General features: G+C 44.1%; 1 protein-coding gene across 3 annotated transcripts in view; it reads right to left on the reverse strand.

Moving 5' to 3' along the window:
* Window positions 1–19,728, reverse strand: part of LOC147882324 (sequence-specific DNA binding transcription factor ATNDX) — a 96,901-nt gene that overhangs the window by 23,955 nt on the left and 53,218 nt on the right. For all 3 annotated transcript variants that reach the window (XM_087400568.1, XM_087400565.1, XM_087400564.1), the window contains exons 8-11: window positions 1,322–1,453; window positions 1,087–1,182; window positions 690–851; window positions 175–511 (exon numbers count right to left, since the gene is read on the reverse strand). In XM_087400568.1, the coding sequence (XP_087256694.1) occupies window positions 175–511; window positions 690–851; window positions 1,087–1,182; window positions 1,322–1,453 (727 nt within the window). The remainder of the gene's footprint in view (window positions 1–174; window positions 512–689; window positions 852–1,086; window positions 1,183–1,321; window positions 1,454–19,728) is intronic.

Here is a 19,728-nt window from a genome sequence, read left to right on the forward strand (position 1 = left end):
TTTACAGAGTGCAGAGAGCCAGCAAGGAAAGCTTCAAGAATATTAAATTCTGTATTTATGCATAAAAGGTGACATTAGGTATTAGTAACTCTTAATTGATTCAAAAGCACGCACATACAGAATGTTTAAACGGCAACATGGTAATGAGGCAAAAGAACTTGGAAGCTCAATAACCTGCACAAATTTCAGGGTTGAAGCAATGCAAATTTGCCAAAATTTTCACAAACAAAGATGACCGTTCTTGAGAATAAGAGGCAAATTGTATCTGGCCTGCTGACAATGAACAGCCAGATGTGTCATCTGGCAACAAAGAAGAACTTCCTAATGCTCTTCCTGCTGATCCTGCTGAACTCTTAAAAGACTGCATAGCTGCACCAGCAGCACGGAATGGATCATATATAAGTACAGCATCTGATGCGGGTTTTGTCGTATCATCTACCACAGAACTGCCACACCACCCTGATGAAAAGACCGTTGGTGATTGTGCCAAGACTTTAGCTAGATCTGGAGCCTGACAGATTATGCAAGAACATAATATCACAAATAGTTTAATTGATCCTGGCCGCTTCTCAAACAGTCATCATGCAGCCCTCTGTAAATCAAAAATCTTGGCTATGAGCATCAGATAAATTCTTAACAAAGCAGAAGAGTCCATGAAATGACAACAGAAGTTGAGGGCTACTGCGCACAATGTGATCCATTACTGAGTTCCTAAAATTGGAATCATCCGAGAAGATATCGGCCAAGCGCATTGCATGAATATACAGCAGTCCAGAAGGTATATGATCATCATCTGATCCATAAATATCTCTAGGCTCTTCAAGAAGGGCATTTCTCACAAGAGTAAGCACCTTCACAGCAAAGAAAAAATGAGGTAGTAGTTGAGTGAGGATGTCTGATGTGATGGATCATCTTTTTAAAAAAGTAATTAATACCCTACTTTCACTTTTGAATGCCCAATTTTCTTGGCAAAGAGATCATGATCCACATTAAAACTGTGATTCTGGAAATCAAAAAATTCCTTTATCGCAACCTTATTTCACGCATGTAAATATACAACATTTAAAACCATGCAGAAAAACACACCTCAGTTGCAACCATCTCTGCCAAATGCATAGTTTTCACATCAGCAGCAACCTCATCCAGAAAAGATACTGACTCTGTCTCACAGAACTTCACCAGCTGAAAGGCAGTTTATAAGAGGATATGCTCACAAAGTCAGTAGATTTTTATGAGAAATGGTTCCTATTATGCAGACCATGGACTATACCTCTCTTGAAGACAAAGCAAATCATTCCGTCATAAGAAAATGGTGGCTCACCATGGATAACATCTTTGATTTTAATCGAGATATCAAAGAAACTAAGTACTTTGAATCTGCAAGAGAATAAGGCAATTGGAGTTTTAAGACTGCTAATGCCAAACGTAGAAGACCTCCATTCCTGCAAAGTTCCTGCAAAGAAAGACAAAACCAAGACCATAAGGTTAGATTAGAAACTCTTTAAAATAACTGGCATACGGCATCAGTTTGATTGTTACATATTTCTAATGCCGTAGTGAAGAAAGATTTAACAGAAAAGAATATTGGACCACAAGAATTGCAAACATCCAATACAAAAGTTTGTGCATTGTCTTCTTGTCTATGTACAAACATAAATTGTACATATCGTCAAGTAAATTTGGTATATAAAACTATGTTTCAGATACATATTAATTGTTATGACGTCATTATGTCGGTGTCCATGTGGCGAATCAAGATTTCCAGATTATGCGGCATATACATTGATGATCTCGAGTCATTCATCATGACACTAAGCAGATCATGCTCAGCTGGATCCCTCATCCTGATTCTATTTTATGCAAATGGCGTGGTTTTACTTTCAAGGGTCTCCAATAACCCTTGGGCATGCTTCAAACTTTCTGTGAGACATATGTTTTGAAGGTCAACCTTGGGAAAACCAAGGTTATGATCTTCAACATGTCTTGGGAAGCCATCCATCGAGAGTTCACCTTTGATAGGAAACCAGTTGAGCTTCTTGTGTCTTATACACAATGGAAGTTCTCTTTTAGGCCCAATCTTACGATGAGACCAGCCATGCAAGATCAATTGAGCAGAGGGTATGCCATGCATGCCAGATTCAAGCATCCATGCTTTCTATCCCAAGACCAAGTCTCTACTCTTCGACTCTCTTGTTCACCCAGCTGGAAAGTATGGCAGCCCTTGTTAGGGGCAAATCTTATCTAAGACTTACTAGTCATGTATCAAGAGGCTACAGGTTCTACATCTTGCATGGATGCTTTGTCATCCCCACACCATATCATCCTAGCAAAGTGGGGGGCTACCCCTCTACATTTTGATACATCCTTCCACGTGGTCATATAGGTTCAAAGAGTCTGGAAATTTGGCACCTCCATATCAAGACAGTGCAAGAAACCAGTTCAAAAATCAATGAAGAAACTACAAAGCCTTGGTCATGCCCCCGAGGGGTTCACCTCACATAATATTGAAAAATCTATGGGTGTTGATTTTCATACTTGGCAATCAAAGGTAATGAATCTGCTCATGCGCAAAAACTTGTGGGGTCTTATCATTGGGAGATGGGTGCATCCAAACAAACCTATCTTGGCGACCAATGGTAAGCAATGAACAAGCACTTGGATACATTGTGGCATCATTAGGAGATGAGTGCATCCATCACATTGATGGAATTGCAAGTGCAAAGGATGCATGGGAGGAATTAAACAAAGTATTTGGGATAGATGCACGCCATTCTAAGCTCAAGCCCCTAATGAGGCTTTATAACCTAAAGTATAATCCAAATCAAGACCTATTTATCCATCTCAACAAGCTTACATCAGCAAAACTAGCTATCCTTGAGCAAACTCTTCATGAAGAGAAAGCCAAGGCTATTATTCTTGCAAGCTATGATGTTGAGGGATATCTTGACCTCATACATGCACTAGAACTAGAGGGGGACCAGAGGAGTTGGTACACTCAGACACGCAGATGGGTCGCAAACTTGGGACTCCATATGGATAGACTGCCACCCTTTCAATATAGCCATCCATTCCACTCACCTATCATGAGATAAACCAAGTCATCAGAAAGGACCTCCTATAGCTCCACATGCACAAAACTTGATGCACACCCACTTGGCTACACTCGATCCACCTCAACATGCCTTGAGGATCTTGATTGGGTAGTTCCGATTGTCCTCTCACTAGCTACGTATTGAGACAAAACTCGCAGACAGCATCCCATGTGAGAGACAAATATGGGCTTTAGGCGTGATGCAGGAGGTTGAGATAGAGGAGCACTTTGCATTTAAATGCCATGTATAGTATAAGATACATGCATGATACTACTATCTATTTAGGAGAAGATTTGGACCGCTCTCGGATTCCTTAGCATATCCTGATGAGCGATGTGTGGTCACCTTTCTACTCAAGGCCCAGCAACATAGAGACCCAACTCCTTTGGTTGTAGAGGCAAGGCTAGGAGAGCCCATTGGAGTCTAGCCAAAGGACTCTCACAGACTTCTTCCACCTCATCCACTCAAACTAGAGGCGATAGGGGATACGAAGCAGAGGACGGTCACATACTTCTTCCACCCCATCCACTCAAAACCAAGAGAGCATGGCACAACAGATTCGTTCTCATGTTGACTCACACGAGGACTACAAATATCTTCTCCCTACTTTTTGACTTGGGGAGACAAAATAGTGCATGACAATGGTGCTCACCCAGTGATGAGCTACCTCCCAAAGACCACAGAGAAGGAGAGAAGGGCCCAAGCACACTATCCAAGTGGAGCACCAACAGCCATTATAGCCATTATCGGCTAAGATTATCCAGCATACTGACGGCGTTGGTCTACCAGACAAAAAGAAACGTGCCTCGCAAGCATATGGGATAAAGTACATCAAGCAAAAAATTACCTCATACAAGCCCTAAAGGGCTGAAGCAAAGGCTGCGCTAGGGCCCTTGCTAAGAGCTATACTAGGCTAAAGAGCTCATAGAGCTCAAACAAAACTCAAAACAAAAGCTGAAGCTAAAAGCTCAGACGCGGAAACCGCGAAACCCAGCACTGTGGAGGTTCTCTGGTGGGCTGCAAGAATATCTCGAATCTCTGGCAAGGGACAAGGTCGCCTCGATCTCTCTAGATTGAATGGGCTATATCAAGATTGATGCCTCATCTCTGGCTGTCCCCTCTGAGGAGAGCGAAGATAGGCCTGACCTCTATCGTGCATGCTCTGGTCCCTCTCTGTATCGGGTGTGGTCTCTATGCCTCTCGCTCAGAAGCGTCATGTCGGCTCTCTCTGCGGATCCATGTTGCCCTCATATCAGCTAGCTCCCCCTCCCTCTACCCCACTGTGTCCTGGGGCTGACTCAAATACATAGTGAGTTTGTGGCATGCCATTGTGCTTGATCTGTCTCAGTAGGCTATGCCACGGTCCCCTCTTGATGCTCTCTGATCTATCGCAGTAGTGTCTCTCTGTGCCATCACATCTCAATCAGATAGAGTCCAATTTGTAGACATGGTCATGGAAGTACATCAGCCGTGAGAGAGGGCCAAAGCCATGTCCCTCCTAGAAGAGGCGTCTCTGGATCTCATAGTAGGCTAGGCAAGTGCATACAAAATGTTCCTGGAGGAGATCTAATCATATGATACGATTAAACTCATCTCGTGGGGTCGACTCAGACAGTGCATCCATGTTCTACTGAAAGAGGGGAAGTCGGTCCATCTAGATACCGTGTCTGGCAAACGAAGTGGATATGTGTGCATACCATGCTGTATAAACCCCGCTCTCTACTAGTCACCTGGATGACTCTAGTGCGGCCTCGCTAGTCTCTAGTGGAATAGGGCCCAAATGCTGTGGAGGAATGTCACCATCTAAAAGATGGCATCAATCTGGAGGGGTGTGTCATGGCAAACTCTGCCTATAATATAAGATGAGGAACTGAGGGCTTACCCCGCATCATCCTAGACCCCATAGTTGCCTGTAGTCACTCAAAAATTGTCCACTCCGCCACCGAAAGATGATGTGTACATGGCATTCCGCCTCACTAGGGTGTCGAAGAGCCAACTCTTCGTTGGCGGATCCTGGAAGTCTGCCCGGAATCATTGTCTCTCTAGACAGTCTCTCTAGACAGGACAAGGCCCCTCAACCTCGTGTGAGTCGAGCTCTAGCTACATTGGTCATTGTGAAAACTCACCCTGTGAATACTGCCCCCCGGTTTGTATAGGACTGCACTATCTCCACCAGTGGCTCACATCAGTAAGTGAAACTATATCGGTGTACACTACACATGAGGTATTGAAGATCATAACCCTGGTTTTTTCAAGGTTGACTATAAAGTCTCTCTCACTTTCTATCAGGACCATTGCTTACCCATTTCAACAGAGGGTTTCATCATCTCACCAGGGTACACCCAGATCGACCTACCACATTCACTCAGGATTGCCCTTGGACAGGTACGGGTGTCATCACGATCGACTCCAAATCGAGAACAGGCATGCAGAGGGGATGGCCAAGGAGAGTCGCATCTGCACATTGTGTGAGCGTCATGAGGTGGAGTCAGAGGAGCAATTTCTTTTCCATTGCCCAGTCTATTATGAGATTCGTGGGCGATACCATTGCCTTTTTAGAAACGGGTTCAATGGCCTCTCCAGACGACTCCTATACCCACACCAGAGATGCCTGGCAACTTTTATCCACCACGAGGCAGTCCAAGTTAGAGATCGTCTCATCAAATCGAGGAGACAAGAGCAAGGGACCGTGCCCAACCCATCCCAGAGTTCTTCTAGGCATAGCAGGTTCATGCCACGGTTAGAAAGAGAAGCAGAGACCCTGAGACCGAGACGCGACACATCAGGCAAAGGAGAGACTCAGATCACACTCACTAACATCTCCTTTCTCTTTAGGCTTGGGATGTAGCCGACCGAGGTTACAGTGGCGGTCGTCAGACGTCGGGTAGCAGCCAGGAGGGCACGACCGGTTACTCATCCAAATAGCAAACAGCGGTCCATTACTGGCTTCTTGCATGCACTACCTAGTGCATCGTCGGGTGTATCTTGATGTTCTACATTATATTGTATTGGATTAGACTGTGTCTCCACATGAGGATGATGATGCCAATACGGCTGCTTAGATTTATGGTGGACATGTACTATGATATCACTGACTATGTCTACATAGTTTTTTAGCATGGGTTAGGATGCTCGCTTAGTAGTTCAACCCTTTTGCTCATTGTATGAGGTTTTCCTTCAGTCTCATAGACCCATCGGACTTTAGCAAACTTGAATAAACTTTCTTTCTTTATCTCGACAGAACATCTCTAGGGCCTCTAGGTGTCTCTACAACCCGTCTCCTGAAGATGATATGAGGCCTATGTCATCTGCATAGAGTAGTATCAGTATCATCAGGTCAGCCAATAGTGATCCCTCACCTATGAGGCGGTCTATGAAAGAAGTGATCTAATAGATGTAGAGCCTGAAGAGAGTCGGTGAGAGGGGCCATCCCACCCTGATCGTTCTCTTGACCCAATCCGATAGACCTCCTGGTGCATGGTTTGATGCTGAATGTAAACCAGCTCGAAAGACACTAAGAAACATCCATGAGACGAGTCATGAAAGGTAAAACACCCACACAGAATATAAGATCTTGGTACACAATAAAAGTAGATATTATGATATAGAAACAAAGAAAGAAAGAAAGTCTATTAACGTCCACAGAAGACCAAGAAGTCTATGGAAAACAATTAGCACATCAGCTTAGGGAGGGTAGCTCCCAAGGTGTGCATAAAGCAGCTCCATTTATTTAGAATACCTACACTATGACTTGGAAAGAAACATAATCGGCCATACATCAGGGATCTACCTGTGCTAGCCAAGTCCAGAATGTGTGTCGTTGTAGGAGATCCTACCGGATGATTGGGTTGAATTCATTACCCCAGAACGGGACAAATGGAGCGTCAATGCTGTATTGGAAGGGTGGCAGCCTGTCTATATGAAAACCAATCTCTGAAACCACCCACATGTGTGCACGTACCAAAATCTTTGATTACCCTGAGGGTAATGCCATAGAAGATGCTAGTGTGAACAAAAAATGAGCAAGAGTGAGCAAGAGAGTGAGCTGAACGTAAGTCTACTAAATAGTGGACTGAAATGAAGTCAGTACAAAAGAGAAGTGAGGGGTTTTGTGTAAGTGACAAAACCCTATCTTATCAACTAACCGTGCTTAGGGATTAGATTGTGGTTAGGGGGGAAAACCTCAATGACAAAGAAGTGCCCTTAACCCACTTATTACATTACATTGGCCACTACCTAGAATATGATAATAATTCTAACACCCCTCAGCAGTGCCAATGTGGTGTACAAGGCAATGATCAATCACCAAAAGGAGATAAGTTTAGGGCACTGCGAAATACCTTAAACTTCTCACGTGAAAGTGCTTTGGTGAAGATGTCTGCAACATTGTCATGTGTGACACATAGATCATACTGATCTCCCCTGCATGCTACTTCTCTCTGACATAATGATAATAAAACTCAATGTGCTTCATGCGAGCATGAAACACAGGATTCTTTGCCACTACTATAGCACTGTGACTATCGATGAGAATTGGAGAAGGACCCTCTTATAAGAGACGAAGATCAGTGAAGAAACGTCGCAGCCCACATTCAAATGCTGCTGTGAAAGCTGCCATTACTCAGCTTCACATGAGGAAGTAGCCACTGTAGATTGCTTCTTGCTCAGCCAAGAAATGCAAGCGTTGCCCAAAAAGAAACAATTACCACTAGTGGACTACCTGGTATAATAGTCTCCAATCCAATATGAATCACTGTAAGCATGCAGTGCATATATCTTCTCACCTGAAATACTGCATACTGAATATCGGGCCATGTATTTCACAAATAGATGAGACATCCAACAGCCTTGCATCATACATAGTAAGCTTCAGCCCCGGCTCCATGGAAGTGGCAATAGGCTTACAATCATGCATGTTGAACCTATCCAAGAGCTTCTCAAATAAAAATTTAACATGCCCAAATCTGTCACGTCAAATTCAGCTTTCAACTAAGCTTTAAAATCTGCAGTTATTTCCTCATTTGACCGTGTGGGCAGCATGTCATCTACATAAAGAATGATGACCAAAATATCCCCCCCATCCTTCTTGATATAGAGAGTGCTTTCCATGGAGCCATAATGTAGCCCCTTACTTGCCAGGAATGCATCAATCTTGGCATACCATGCACATGGGGCTTGTTTCAGCACATATAAAGCTTTGTTAAGCTTGCAAACCTGAAGTGCATTGCAAGAAAGTTCAAATCCAGGAGGTTGTTTGACATTAACCTCTTCCTCCAAGTCCTCATTAAGGAAATCTGTTTTTATGTCATTCCAAACAAAATTTGCAGCCATTGAAATAACTAACCGTATGATGGTCATCCAGGATGTAGGAGCAAATGTCCCCTCATAATCTATGCCCTTCTTCTATCCATAGCCTTTGGCAACCAGCCTTGCCTTGTACTTGTCAATGGACCCATCTGGCTTCCTTTTCACCTTGAAAACCCACTTGGTACCAATGGCATGCTTACCTAGTGGCAAATCCACAACATCCCAAGTCTGATTTTTCTCAATGGACTGCAATTCATTGTGCATTGCATGCATCCAATGCACATTATCCTTTGCTTCTTCAAAAGAGTCAGGTTCTTCTTCATCAAGAAGAGTACCTTCTCAACTGAAAGAGCCCCCCCTGCGTGCCTTACTGCACTACGAGTTCTACCATGCAATGGGGCCTCAAGCCTACTCTCCTTGAGAGTCTGTAGCAACCAATTCCGGACTGTTTTGGCTGCGTGTATCGCTTGAATCTCTTGCCTGACAACCTCATCCACACCCTGCAGAGGTACAATATCAGCCTATGGCTGAATCGGGGCATGTGGATGAGGAGGAGGTTGCTGTAAATTCTGATTTTCAGCATGAGCCTCAACTGGGGTACCAAATGCTATAGGAAGCATCCCCTCAAAAACATCATCTGAGAAGCTGGAATAGTAAATTCAGCTTGTGTATGTGCTCAATTCTCTTAAAATATAACATCTCTACTCACAAAAATCTTGCGAGAAGCAAGATTGTAGACACGATAACCTTTGCTTTGTGCATTGTACCCAACAAAAATGCATTTAAGTGTCTTATCTGACAACTTATGTCGAAACTCCACAGGCACGTGGGCATATGCAATGCAACCAAAAACTCTAAAGTCATCCGCTGAAGGCTTTCTCCCATGCCATGCCTAATAGGGAGTGATTGTCTTCAAAGCCTGTGTGGGAGCCCGATTCAAAACATAGTTTGCACACATGAGGCTTTCGAGCCAAAACGTGTGAGGCAACTTTTTACTGGTAAGCATGCATCTATCCATCTGCATAAGAGTGCGATTCTTGCGCTCAGCTTTGCCATTTTGTTGAGGTGTAAGCCTCCCTGTAAGTTGATGCGTGATGGCTTTCTCCTTCAAAAATGCCTCAAACTCATGAGACATATACTCCCCCCCTCTAGCTGTGCGAAGTGTCTGCACGTTGAGTCCTGTCTCATTCTCAACCATAGCCACAAAGTGTTCGAAATGCATAAACACTTTTGATTTTGCCTTAAGACCATAGTCCCAAGAGTAGTTGGTGAAGTCATCTATGTATGTAACATAAAAGAGATAACCACCAAAAGCGGGTGTCCTCATTCGACCGCGGACATCACTGTGAATGAGCTATACATCATTCAGGTCGAGTTTGGTGCTTCTCCACTCCAGCTAGATGCAGCCTTTCAGACCATTATATATCTACACCGGGTTAGATCATATGGGGACTGCACATCAGAGGTTGCCATGGTTGGCTCTCGATCCTCCATGAGGTTGGCAGCAGAGGGAGACGAGCGATGTTGGTATGCACGGACTCACAGATGGTTTGTGAGACTAGGGTTCCATATCGATATGATACCTCCGTTTCAATACAGTTTAGATGCCCCTCCGGTACTCCAACCCACCATCCCGATCGGGCCACACACCAACCAAGTCATTCGTGAGGATCTCCTGCAACTACACACATTTAGGACCTGGTTGGAGCCAAGGGAGCTTCCAATGAAGCTGAGTTTCTACAGAGATTACTATCTTCGTATTTCGGAGGAGGGATTCATCACACCATCGGGGTACACTGAGCTTCATATGCCTCACTCACTACGGATCTCCATCGGACAGTCTCGGGTATCATCACACCGCCTCCGCATAAAGAGCGGCAGAGCAGAGGGGATTCCTAGGAATCATCACTTCTGCATATTATGCAACTGTCAGAAGGTCGAGTCGGAGGAGCATTTTATTTTCAAGTGCCCAGTGTACTACGAGATCCGAAGGTCGCTACCACTGCCTCTTCAAAGACAGCTCCGGACTCCTTTCCAGATTCCTCGCCTACCCAAATCAAAGATGCCTCGCGGCCTTCATTCACGAGGGGGTCCAACACAGAGAGTACTTACTCAGGCTACGGGGCTTGGCCACATCATCAGACACCTCTCAGAGCAAGATCACAGAGTTCTTCCCATCAAGTGACATTGATCGTCCACTATCTAGCCGCAGACGTGACAGAGACCCCAACCCGACGACCATAGCACGACACACGAGACATCGAGAGGACACACAGATCACTCTGGGGAACCTCCCGTCATTGTTTAGATCCGGGATACGTCCCACGGGAGTCACGGTGGCTCTGGTCTTGCGTCGAGCCTCGTCCATGAGACCGACATGTACAACACCCCTTGACAGGCACCAGCATCCCATCACCGGCTATGCACCAGCTAGGGCGACATGACATACGGAGGATTCCACTCCCCTCCAATCCTTTTCTTTTCATTGTTACATCCAGATGTATATGATTTGATTATGTATGATCAGACTTAGGATTCAGCATGGGTGATGATGCTCGTTTCAGTAGCTCCACCCTTACTGTGATTTGTATCAGGTTTTCTTTCAGTCTCATAGACTCATCCGTCTTCTGAAGACTCTAATTAAAAAAAATTTCTTTCTTTGTCACTGCACTATCCTTCTTGAAAGGAAATCTATGCATCTTGCCAAGGATGCAACCGTCACATGCAAGAGGAGGAGGTGACTCCAAAGGAGGCAATGTACAACCATAGCATGCTTCTGAAATGTCATTAAGCTGCCATAGCCCATGTGCGCATACCCCGATACAAAGTGCCAGACAACATCAAAGCATAGTCATTCTCTTTGTCTCTGACTGCACAATTAGCATCATTGAATACAACCTGAAATTCTCCTCTATTAAGGACACTAAAAGCAAATTATTTTTTATACCTAGCACATGGAGAACATCTGAAATTCTGAAATCTGTGCCATCAGTGGATGTGAAAAAAATGTCCCTCACTCCACACACAGAATAAGAAGAATTATTTGCACAAGTCACCTTCTTTTTAGTAGGTGGAGGATGCAGAGGTGCAAATAAGCTCTTCGTAGAAGTGATGTGCTTAGAAGCACCACTATTAAAATACCAAGTATTCACTGTCTCATTGACACTGAGAGAGCATGCATCTTTTGAAGGATCATAACTGCAAGTCAAGAAAGCATAAGGATCATCCTTAATAGTGGCTGTAGCATCTGAACTACCCACTGAAGAATCTGAAATGCAAGACAAAAAAGCATAGTGCTCTTTCACAAAGTTGGTTGTAACATCTCCCCTATGTATATCTGCAATTTCTTGCAAAAACTAGAAAATGTGTTTGCTTTGATGGAAAAATCCTGAAGTTTTACGTAGAATTGCTTATTAAAAATTCGTCGGGATATGACATTCCACAGCTTGTGGAGGTGGTATGACATCCTGTGGCTGAATCGGAGCATGTGGAGGTATCTGAAAATTCTGATTTTCATCAGATATATCAGCAGGGGAACCCAAGGCGATGGGTGGTAACCCCTCAAAGACATCATCGGAAGAAGAAGGCATATCAAATTCAGCTTGAGTGTGAGCTGAATTTTCTGAAAAAATTACATCTCTACTGACAATAATCTTGCGTGTGACAGGATTGTAGAGACGGTAGCCCTTGCTCTTTGCACTGTACCCAACAAAAATGCATTTGATTGCCTTATCAGACTTGCCGAACAATATGCCATTGGATGGATGACCACATTTGACACTACTGGATATTTTCCATCAACCAAAGCCTTGTAAAGCTATTCAGCATAGACTAGGTCTAATGTCCTGCTATTTGTGAAGATGCCTCTGCTGAGAACCCTCTGTGCTTCTACAACATACACCCAAATATAGCCTAGGTCATCATCTATCACTCCCTTGTTCAGAGGAAGACTCACATTTTTCATTGACATCATTTTGGCTTCTAAATCTATGTTTTGATGCAGATGTGGGCAGATGCAGTGGAGTATGTGGGCCCATCTAATGTTGTGTATTTGGTTTCAGATGGTGAAAATACCAATAGGGCTGCTGGTGCATTATTGGAACAAAGGTACCCCCATATTCAATGGAGTTCTTGTGTTGCCCATTGTTTGAATAATTTGTTGAAAGACATTGGCAAATTACCTTGGGTGAAAATTGTAATTGATAATGGAAGAGAGATAGTTGGGTTCATTACACGCCATCATTTTTCTCTCTCTTTGTATCGCACCTATGCAAGGAAGGAGCTTTTGAAGTATGCAGAGACAAGGTTTGCATACAATTATATGATGCTTCGCAGACTCATTGAAATGAGACCTACTCCTAAGCAGGTTGTGGCAAGCCCACAGTGGGATGCATGGCCCACTTCAAAGCACGCTCTTGGGATATTGGTGTACGATTTGTGCATAGGCAGCGATGACTTTTGGGCTGATGCATCACACTTGTATGACTGGTGTAAGCCGATTGTCTTGTTGCTAAAAAAGGTTGATGCAGACATGCCTTTTATTGGCAAGGTATATGAGGGGATGGATCGTATGATAGAAAATATCAGAGTGTTAAAGAAAGATCCCCACAGGTTGAAAGAGCTGGAGGACTTGGCTGTGACTAGGTGGAATCAGTACTACTCTCCCATTCATGCGGCTGCATTTGTGTTGGACCCAGAGTTTCAACACAAGGCAACTGCACAACAAAGTGCTGCAGAGGTGATCCGTGGTTGGAACCTCACTCTTCAGAAGATGGTGCAAATGCCAGAGGCTTGCCGGACAGTGAAGGACCAGCTCGCCAATTACCGCAATAAGGAGGGCATATTTGGATGGCCAAATGCCCAGCATGACAGGTAATCCTAACTCATTTAAATTCTTAAATTTTACTATTTAATGATTCATAATTTTCAGATTTCATGAGCTTTGCCATATATCTAAATTTTATGATCTTTCAAATTTCAGATTTCAAGTTGGGTCTATTACATGGTGGGAGGATTATGGAGCTGATTCCCCACAGCTGCAATCGCTTGCCATTCGGATTCTTAGCCAAGGTTGTAGCTCCTCCTCTTGTAAGCGCATGTGGAGCAGCTTTGCCCACATCCATACAAAGAAGAGGAACCGTCTCAGAGCACACAAGGCGAACGATCTTGTCTTTGTTAATGCAAACTTGCGTTTGCTTAACAGGATGAGATAGGAGTACACTCATGACAAGTTCATTGGTTTTCATAAGCCTGATGACACCCTCACTGATGATGATGAGGAGGGGGAGGACGATGACGACGACAACGATGATGAGGAGATGGCAGTGGAGGAGGAGGAGGAGGGAGGAGGAGGACTCTTGAGCAGCTGAGCTATCTAGATTCTAGAATCTACATTATGGATTTTGATCATATCATCAGTGATGTAGCGGTTGGCCTTAAGGCTTAGAGCCTAGGCTTTTGGGAATCTAAATTTTGTACTTTTGACTCTTGAGTCTTGAGTCTTGAGTCTTGACAATGAGACATAATAATATATGAATCATAAATTATATTGCCTTTGGTATTTTGTAACTTGTCAATCTTCAGCTTTTCTCATTGATTTCAGATTTGTCATTTATATTTGTAATATGTATTTCTTATTGCTAAGTTAACTTCTAAGCTCCAAGTTCTAAGTTATAATTTGTAACTTGTTCTAAATTCTAAGTTCTAACTTCTAGCTTCTAAGTGACATTGTGCCATGTGGTAAGTATTATGCACAGTTACATGTAGGCTGTAGGCTGTAGCATTCTAAATGTGTGTGTTCTCATCTCCAAACTCCCTTTTCTAAATCTCCCTTGCTGACGTGGCGTTTCCCCGTTTCAGCCCTCCCAAACATCCCGAAACGTTTCCGTTTCCGTTCCCTGTTTCCCCGTTTTCATTTACCCTAACTATGAAATTGCATCCAAAAGAGGACAAATTAACTCAAACCCCCCAAAATGCCTGAAATAGCCGTTTACGACCAAAAGCCCTAAATTTTGGGGTGAAATTGAGCAAATGTCACTGAAGTTTCAAGTAACCGTAGTTAGGGAAAAACCTCAATGAGGGAAAAGTACCCCTAACCCATTTATTACACTACATTGGTCACTGCCTAGAATATCATAATAATTCTAACAACTGTGGTTAGGGGGAAAAACCTCAATGAGGGAAAAGTACCCCTAACCCATTTATTACACTACATTGGTCACTGCCTAGAATATCATAATAATTCTAACAACTAGTGCCAACCAAGATAACCTGCATCGCCCTTTGGTACATCAGCCATAAGCGTGCACGCGGTAGAGGTAATTGATAGTCTGCAATGTTGTATCTAACTACATTCGGGATGCCCCGAACTTAGCCTAAATGATCTGATGAGAGCCATATGGTTTGCTGTGTATTATCCGTGATAGTAGGAGAACCTGTAATCTCTCCACTCGAGTCCACTCTGTGTCGGAGAGATCTAGTCCCCAACAAGTGCTACGATACATGCCCACAGGTTGGACCAAGTAGTCAAAAAGGAGAACCTTGGTCCGCAGGTCCTGAATGTGCGAGTGGAAGCATTGTCTCTCCAGTCGGGCCAGGGAGGCGTAACCTCTACTCAGGCGGGTCAGCATCGCCAGTCTCATCGTGAAGATAGGTCCAGAGAACAGAACTCCCAGGTATATGTATGATGCAAAAATCTCAACTAGTGCCCCGTCAAAAGTAAACTGCTCTCTGTGTGCAATAACCTTGGTTTTACCCAGCTTGTCCTTCAAGTCATGGGACTCGCAAAAAGCTAGTAGTGCATGTAGATGTCTTTGGATCCCCTCAGTGGACGAGGATAATAGCACCACATCATCAGCGTACGAAAGAATTTAGAGCAAGTAACCAACTAGAGAATAACCAACTCCTCCTAGTGTCCTCATAAAAGAATCAAGCTCGTCTATGTAGAGTCTAAACAAGGTCGGTGAGAGTAGACAACCTTGTTTGACCCCAATGGTGCTCATGATCTCATATGTCCATCCGCCCCCCTTCTAACAGTTAAACTCTCTCCGGCTCATATCCTAGCTCTTGTAACTGCCTAATGAGTCGTGCTCGAGGTACTATATCGAAGGCTTTGCAGAAATCCACAAAGTAGCAATACACCCTCTGTCTCCGTAAATTGGCCTCCTCTATGACACTCCTAGTTGTCACGAGGTGATCCATGGTCCCGTGGTCACGTCGAAAGGCCACCTATCCATCTGCTCTAGGTCTGTGCATCTCTGATAGTCACTGAAGCATATATCTTAGACATGACATGCCCGATCATAATGGTCATGTAGTTACTTGGATCCATGGGATCCCGTGCCTTGTGGATAGCTGTGATAGTGTTGAGGGTCCAAGTGTGTGGGAAACCGAGACAAACTGCTTCATTAAATAGCTTTGCAAGGATAGGGGCTAGAATATCAATCCCTTATGGAACAAACTCGGTGCATAAACCCTCATGATCCTTCGCTCAGCCATCATGAAGCTTCATGACCGCGTCTTTGATGCCCCTCTTAGAGAAAAGAGTACAAGAGGTCGGTAGTGGTATGTGCGAGAGATCAGGTGTGGACTAGTTGGGGATGTCATAAAGTGTGCGGACGTAGTTGTGCCAAACTATAGTGTCTGTAAGTGGTGAAAGGGACCGCCGTTTAAGAAATCGTCGCCAAAAGTCTTTGGAATTATTACTCAGAAGAATGTTTAGTAATTCATCCTGGTTTTGGCAAACAAAGTTATGTTTCTTTTGGTGAACTAGACGGCGATACTCACGTAACGTGTCTAGGTCGCTTGGTAGGCCATGTTGGGATTCGAATCGGAGTGTGCAAGCGAGGGTCTCAATATCCAGAATCTCAGACCATGCGGAGGAGCGGTCAGGTGGTCAGCGGGGTCCAATGATGAGACGTCCATCCCGCACTACTGCCCACTTCCCCTCCTTACAAGCCGCATCACGTAGCTCCAAAAGAGCACGTAGTCATGTCCTCATCCATAGATGTAGTGGGGTGATCACGTAGAGCCGATCTATGACGCAAAGCTACCAGACATGCCTGCGTGTCTCTGAAACGTATAACAAGAAGCTGCTCTCTCTTGGGATCTCTCCCCACTCGCCATGCTCCCACAATAGCATGGTCCAGAACCCCTAGTGTCTGGTAACATCAGTGCTAGCCGAAGGACCATCAATCGGCTCTACCAATGCTGTACAAAGAAACAAAAACTCTTTTTGAGCTTTTCGAACTTCCATTACAGAAACCAACAGCCCTTGAGGTATATCTTTTTCACCTTATAAGACATACAGCACATCATTCATCTTGAACTGATAAATGTGCTTTTTTCAATCTATGGCTGGATTCTTCCTAGAATGTCAAGCCTTACTTAGGGCTATATCTGCGTGAGCGAGCTTTGTCATTTCAAAATCAAGCTTCTCTCCATAGTCCTGAATTCGAAGTTCCAACTCGGTAACCCTTTGGTCCCATATTTCAGTTGAACTTCTGTCTGCCATTCTAATTGTGTATGCATAGTCAGATGGGCTAGTCTTTAATTTCAACCTCTTTACAAGCTTGGAGTTGATTACATTGTGCGTCGACGCTGAGTCAAACAACACAATGACGTCATGATTGGCTACTTGCCCCTTCATCTTAATTAACTCCGTATCGTTAAAGACTGTATACTTGTTGCTGTGGGCTTTGATAGGATATTATCAGGTGCACTGTTTACTAGCTTAGCAACAGACACACATAACAAAATAGGTACTGACCTTTGAGAAGATCCCGCTAGCTGAATCTGCATCTGTTCTGCTATGGGACTTTCCTCCGTTTCCACGTCGCATTCTGAGATCACCATCTCAGCCATCCGACGATCCTTGTTTCGTGGACAATCTTTCCACACTTATGAGGCTGAAGGCATCCAAAACACAAGCCTTCTCTCCTCGCTTTTTCTCTTTGCTCTGAGTTCAAAGAAGACTTCGACCCATAGTTACGCTGAAATGCCGAAACGGCGCAATTTAGGCCGAAAACGGCGTTTCCCCCGTGCCCGACCCCTCAAAATGCGAAATGCGGCCCAAAACAACGTGCAGAAACGCCGAAACGGCATCTGAAACGGCATTTCAGAGCCGAAACGTGCCATTTCCGGTGCCGTTTCGGGCGTGACCTAAAAACAGGGACAACCAAAAAAAAAAATGTCGCCGCCTGCTTCTCTTCGTCACGTTTTTCTGCTCGCCTACCTGCTGCTCTCCCCCACGATTTCTTGGCCCGCCTGGTTCTCTCCCAGCCCTACGAGTGGCTGCTCTTTTGGACACCCGGCTTTGGTGAGCACATTTCCTTTCTCTATGCTTCTCTTGCCACAAACATCTTGCTGTTTTTTGGCTGCAACCATTGATTCTTGGCTTTTCCCTTTGAATTTTTATCTATTGCAGCTTGTACAAGTGCTCTTTTTGCTCATGGATATGGCTTCACAAAGCGTTGTCCCTCAGCAAGAGAAGGAGTTCACCCAATCGGATTATTGGTGGAGCCAAGTTGATTTGGTAGGCAAGTATGACTCCAAGAAAGGAGGAGCTCGCAAGTTTAGATGCAGATGGTGTGGATTGGAGCGAGGAGGGAACCCTGATAAGGTCAAATGTCATCTTCTTGGCATAAAGGATGGGGGGATTGGGCTGTGCTCCGTAATCTCACCACAAGAGAAAGAAAGGCTGCAAAGAGGGGTTGAAGTATTGCCCACTACAAAAAGGGCAAAGACAATGGCTTCCACAAATGTAGGAGCTTCTTCAGGTGCTCATGCAGCACGTGTTCATCAGCAGGCCATTGCATTTCGGAGTCCTCTTCCCTCTGCTACTACGGCTTCTTCTTCTGCGAGTGCACATGGAGCTCCTACTGATATTCTTGCTACACATAGGCAGGGCAGTCTTTACACATCACGGCATCCGCAAAGGAAGGCACAAGTAGATGCAGCTGTGGCCCGATTTTTTTACTCCAATGGGATTAGCTTCAATGTTGCTAGATCACCCTACTTCAAAGAGATGGTGTCAGAAATCAATTCTTCATCTTCTTCTTCTCCATTTTCCTCTTTCTTCCCAAAATCTTTGAGAGCTTGGTTCTCCATCTACAAACGGCCATTGCTCAAACCCTCTGAGCTGGAAACTCCTCTAGTATGGGCGAACTTCCACCTGCAAGCAATTGAAGAAAAAACGTCTGTGGTGGCTGCCATTCTCCAAACAGCGAATTTCTTCTGTTGCTCAATACTCCCTGCCTGCTCCGCCATTGCCTGAGCCCTCTTAGGAGTAGATGGGCGACCTCAAGACGAAGATTTTGAGCCACTTTTCAGGTCATTTGGTTCAGTAACGAGGGAGAAATCGTCAAAACTCAGTTTCAGCCTGTAGCAACTCTCCCGGGCAAAAGTGCGCACCATTTCGTCCAACCTCTGTGCTGGACCTTCTCTGGTATATGAGCTTTCTTTTGCTTCAGAAAGCCCTCTTTTCCTTGCTTTGAAGAGTGAGCTACAAGCCCTCCAAGTTCAGCTTTTCAGTTTTGACAGTTTTGGACAAGTTTTTGAAGATGATGCTACATAAAATGCTACTCTAGCATTTCTGGTTTTTTGAAGCTTTCAATAACTTCAGTACAAGTGTGGCTTTAGTTTTGTTTTGAATTACTAGACCTGGTTTTGATTGGAAAGTATTCATTTTAGCCACTTCTATGAAGCATGTAAGAAGAAGCATCATTGTTTGAAATTTGGTCACAAGACTTTGCTACATTAAATGCTTATATTTTGAAGCATTTCAGTTGTTATTCTAAGCCCTGTAAGAGAGAAGACACTACCCAATACCTGGGTTAGAGCCTCTCATGGCTTGCTTATGCAAAATATGTGAAAAGCCAAAACATAAAGCAATGTCTTGTTATGCTACAAAGGATGAAAATGCCAACCTGACTTCCTTGTTGAAGATTGCCAAAACAATGGTTGCCAAAAAGGAAGCAACTTCAAAGAAAGAAAATGCAAATCTACCTACAGATGAGCCTCCACAAGATGAGGCATTCCATGAAGATTATGCATTTTAAACATCTCTATGTATGCTCCAGATCTCTCTTTTTATGTCAAGGTACTCAGCCTGGATAGTCCTCCAAAATGAATGAAAATAAACTATTGTGTTTTGAGTGTTTTGTAAACACCTCTGGTCACGTTATGATGTAGGCCATGTGTATGTTTTGTTCCATGGTACCTCCTACAGACATTGTGTGCATGTACATGCAGGAGAGATAACCATTGGAAGGTCTTTCTGTATCCCTTTTTGTTTACCTTACACCCAAGGAAACCCTTGCTAGCATGAGAA

The sequence above is a fragment of the Dipteris shenzhenensis genome, chromosome 29 (assembly GCF_047967505.1).
Source record: "Dipteris shenzhenensis isolate YYH24624 ecotype China chromosome 29, Dip_SZ_1.0, whole genome shotgun sequence".
Lineage (NCBI taxonomy): Eukaryota > Viridiplantae > Streptophyta > Polypodiopsida > Gleicheniales > Dipteridaceae > Dipteris > Dipteris shenzhenensis.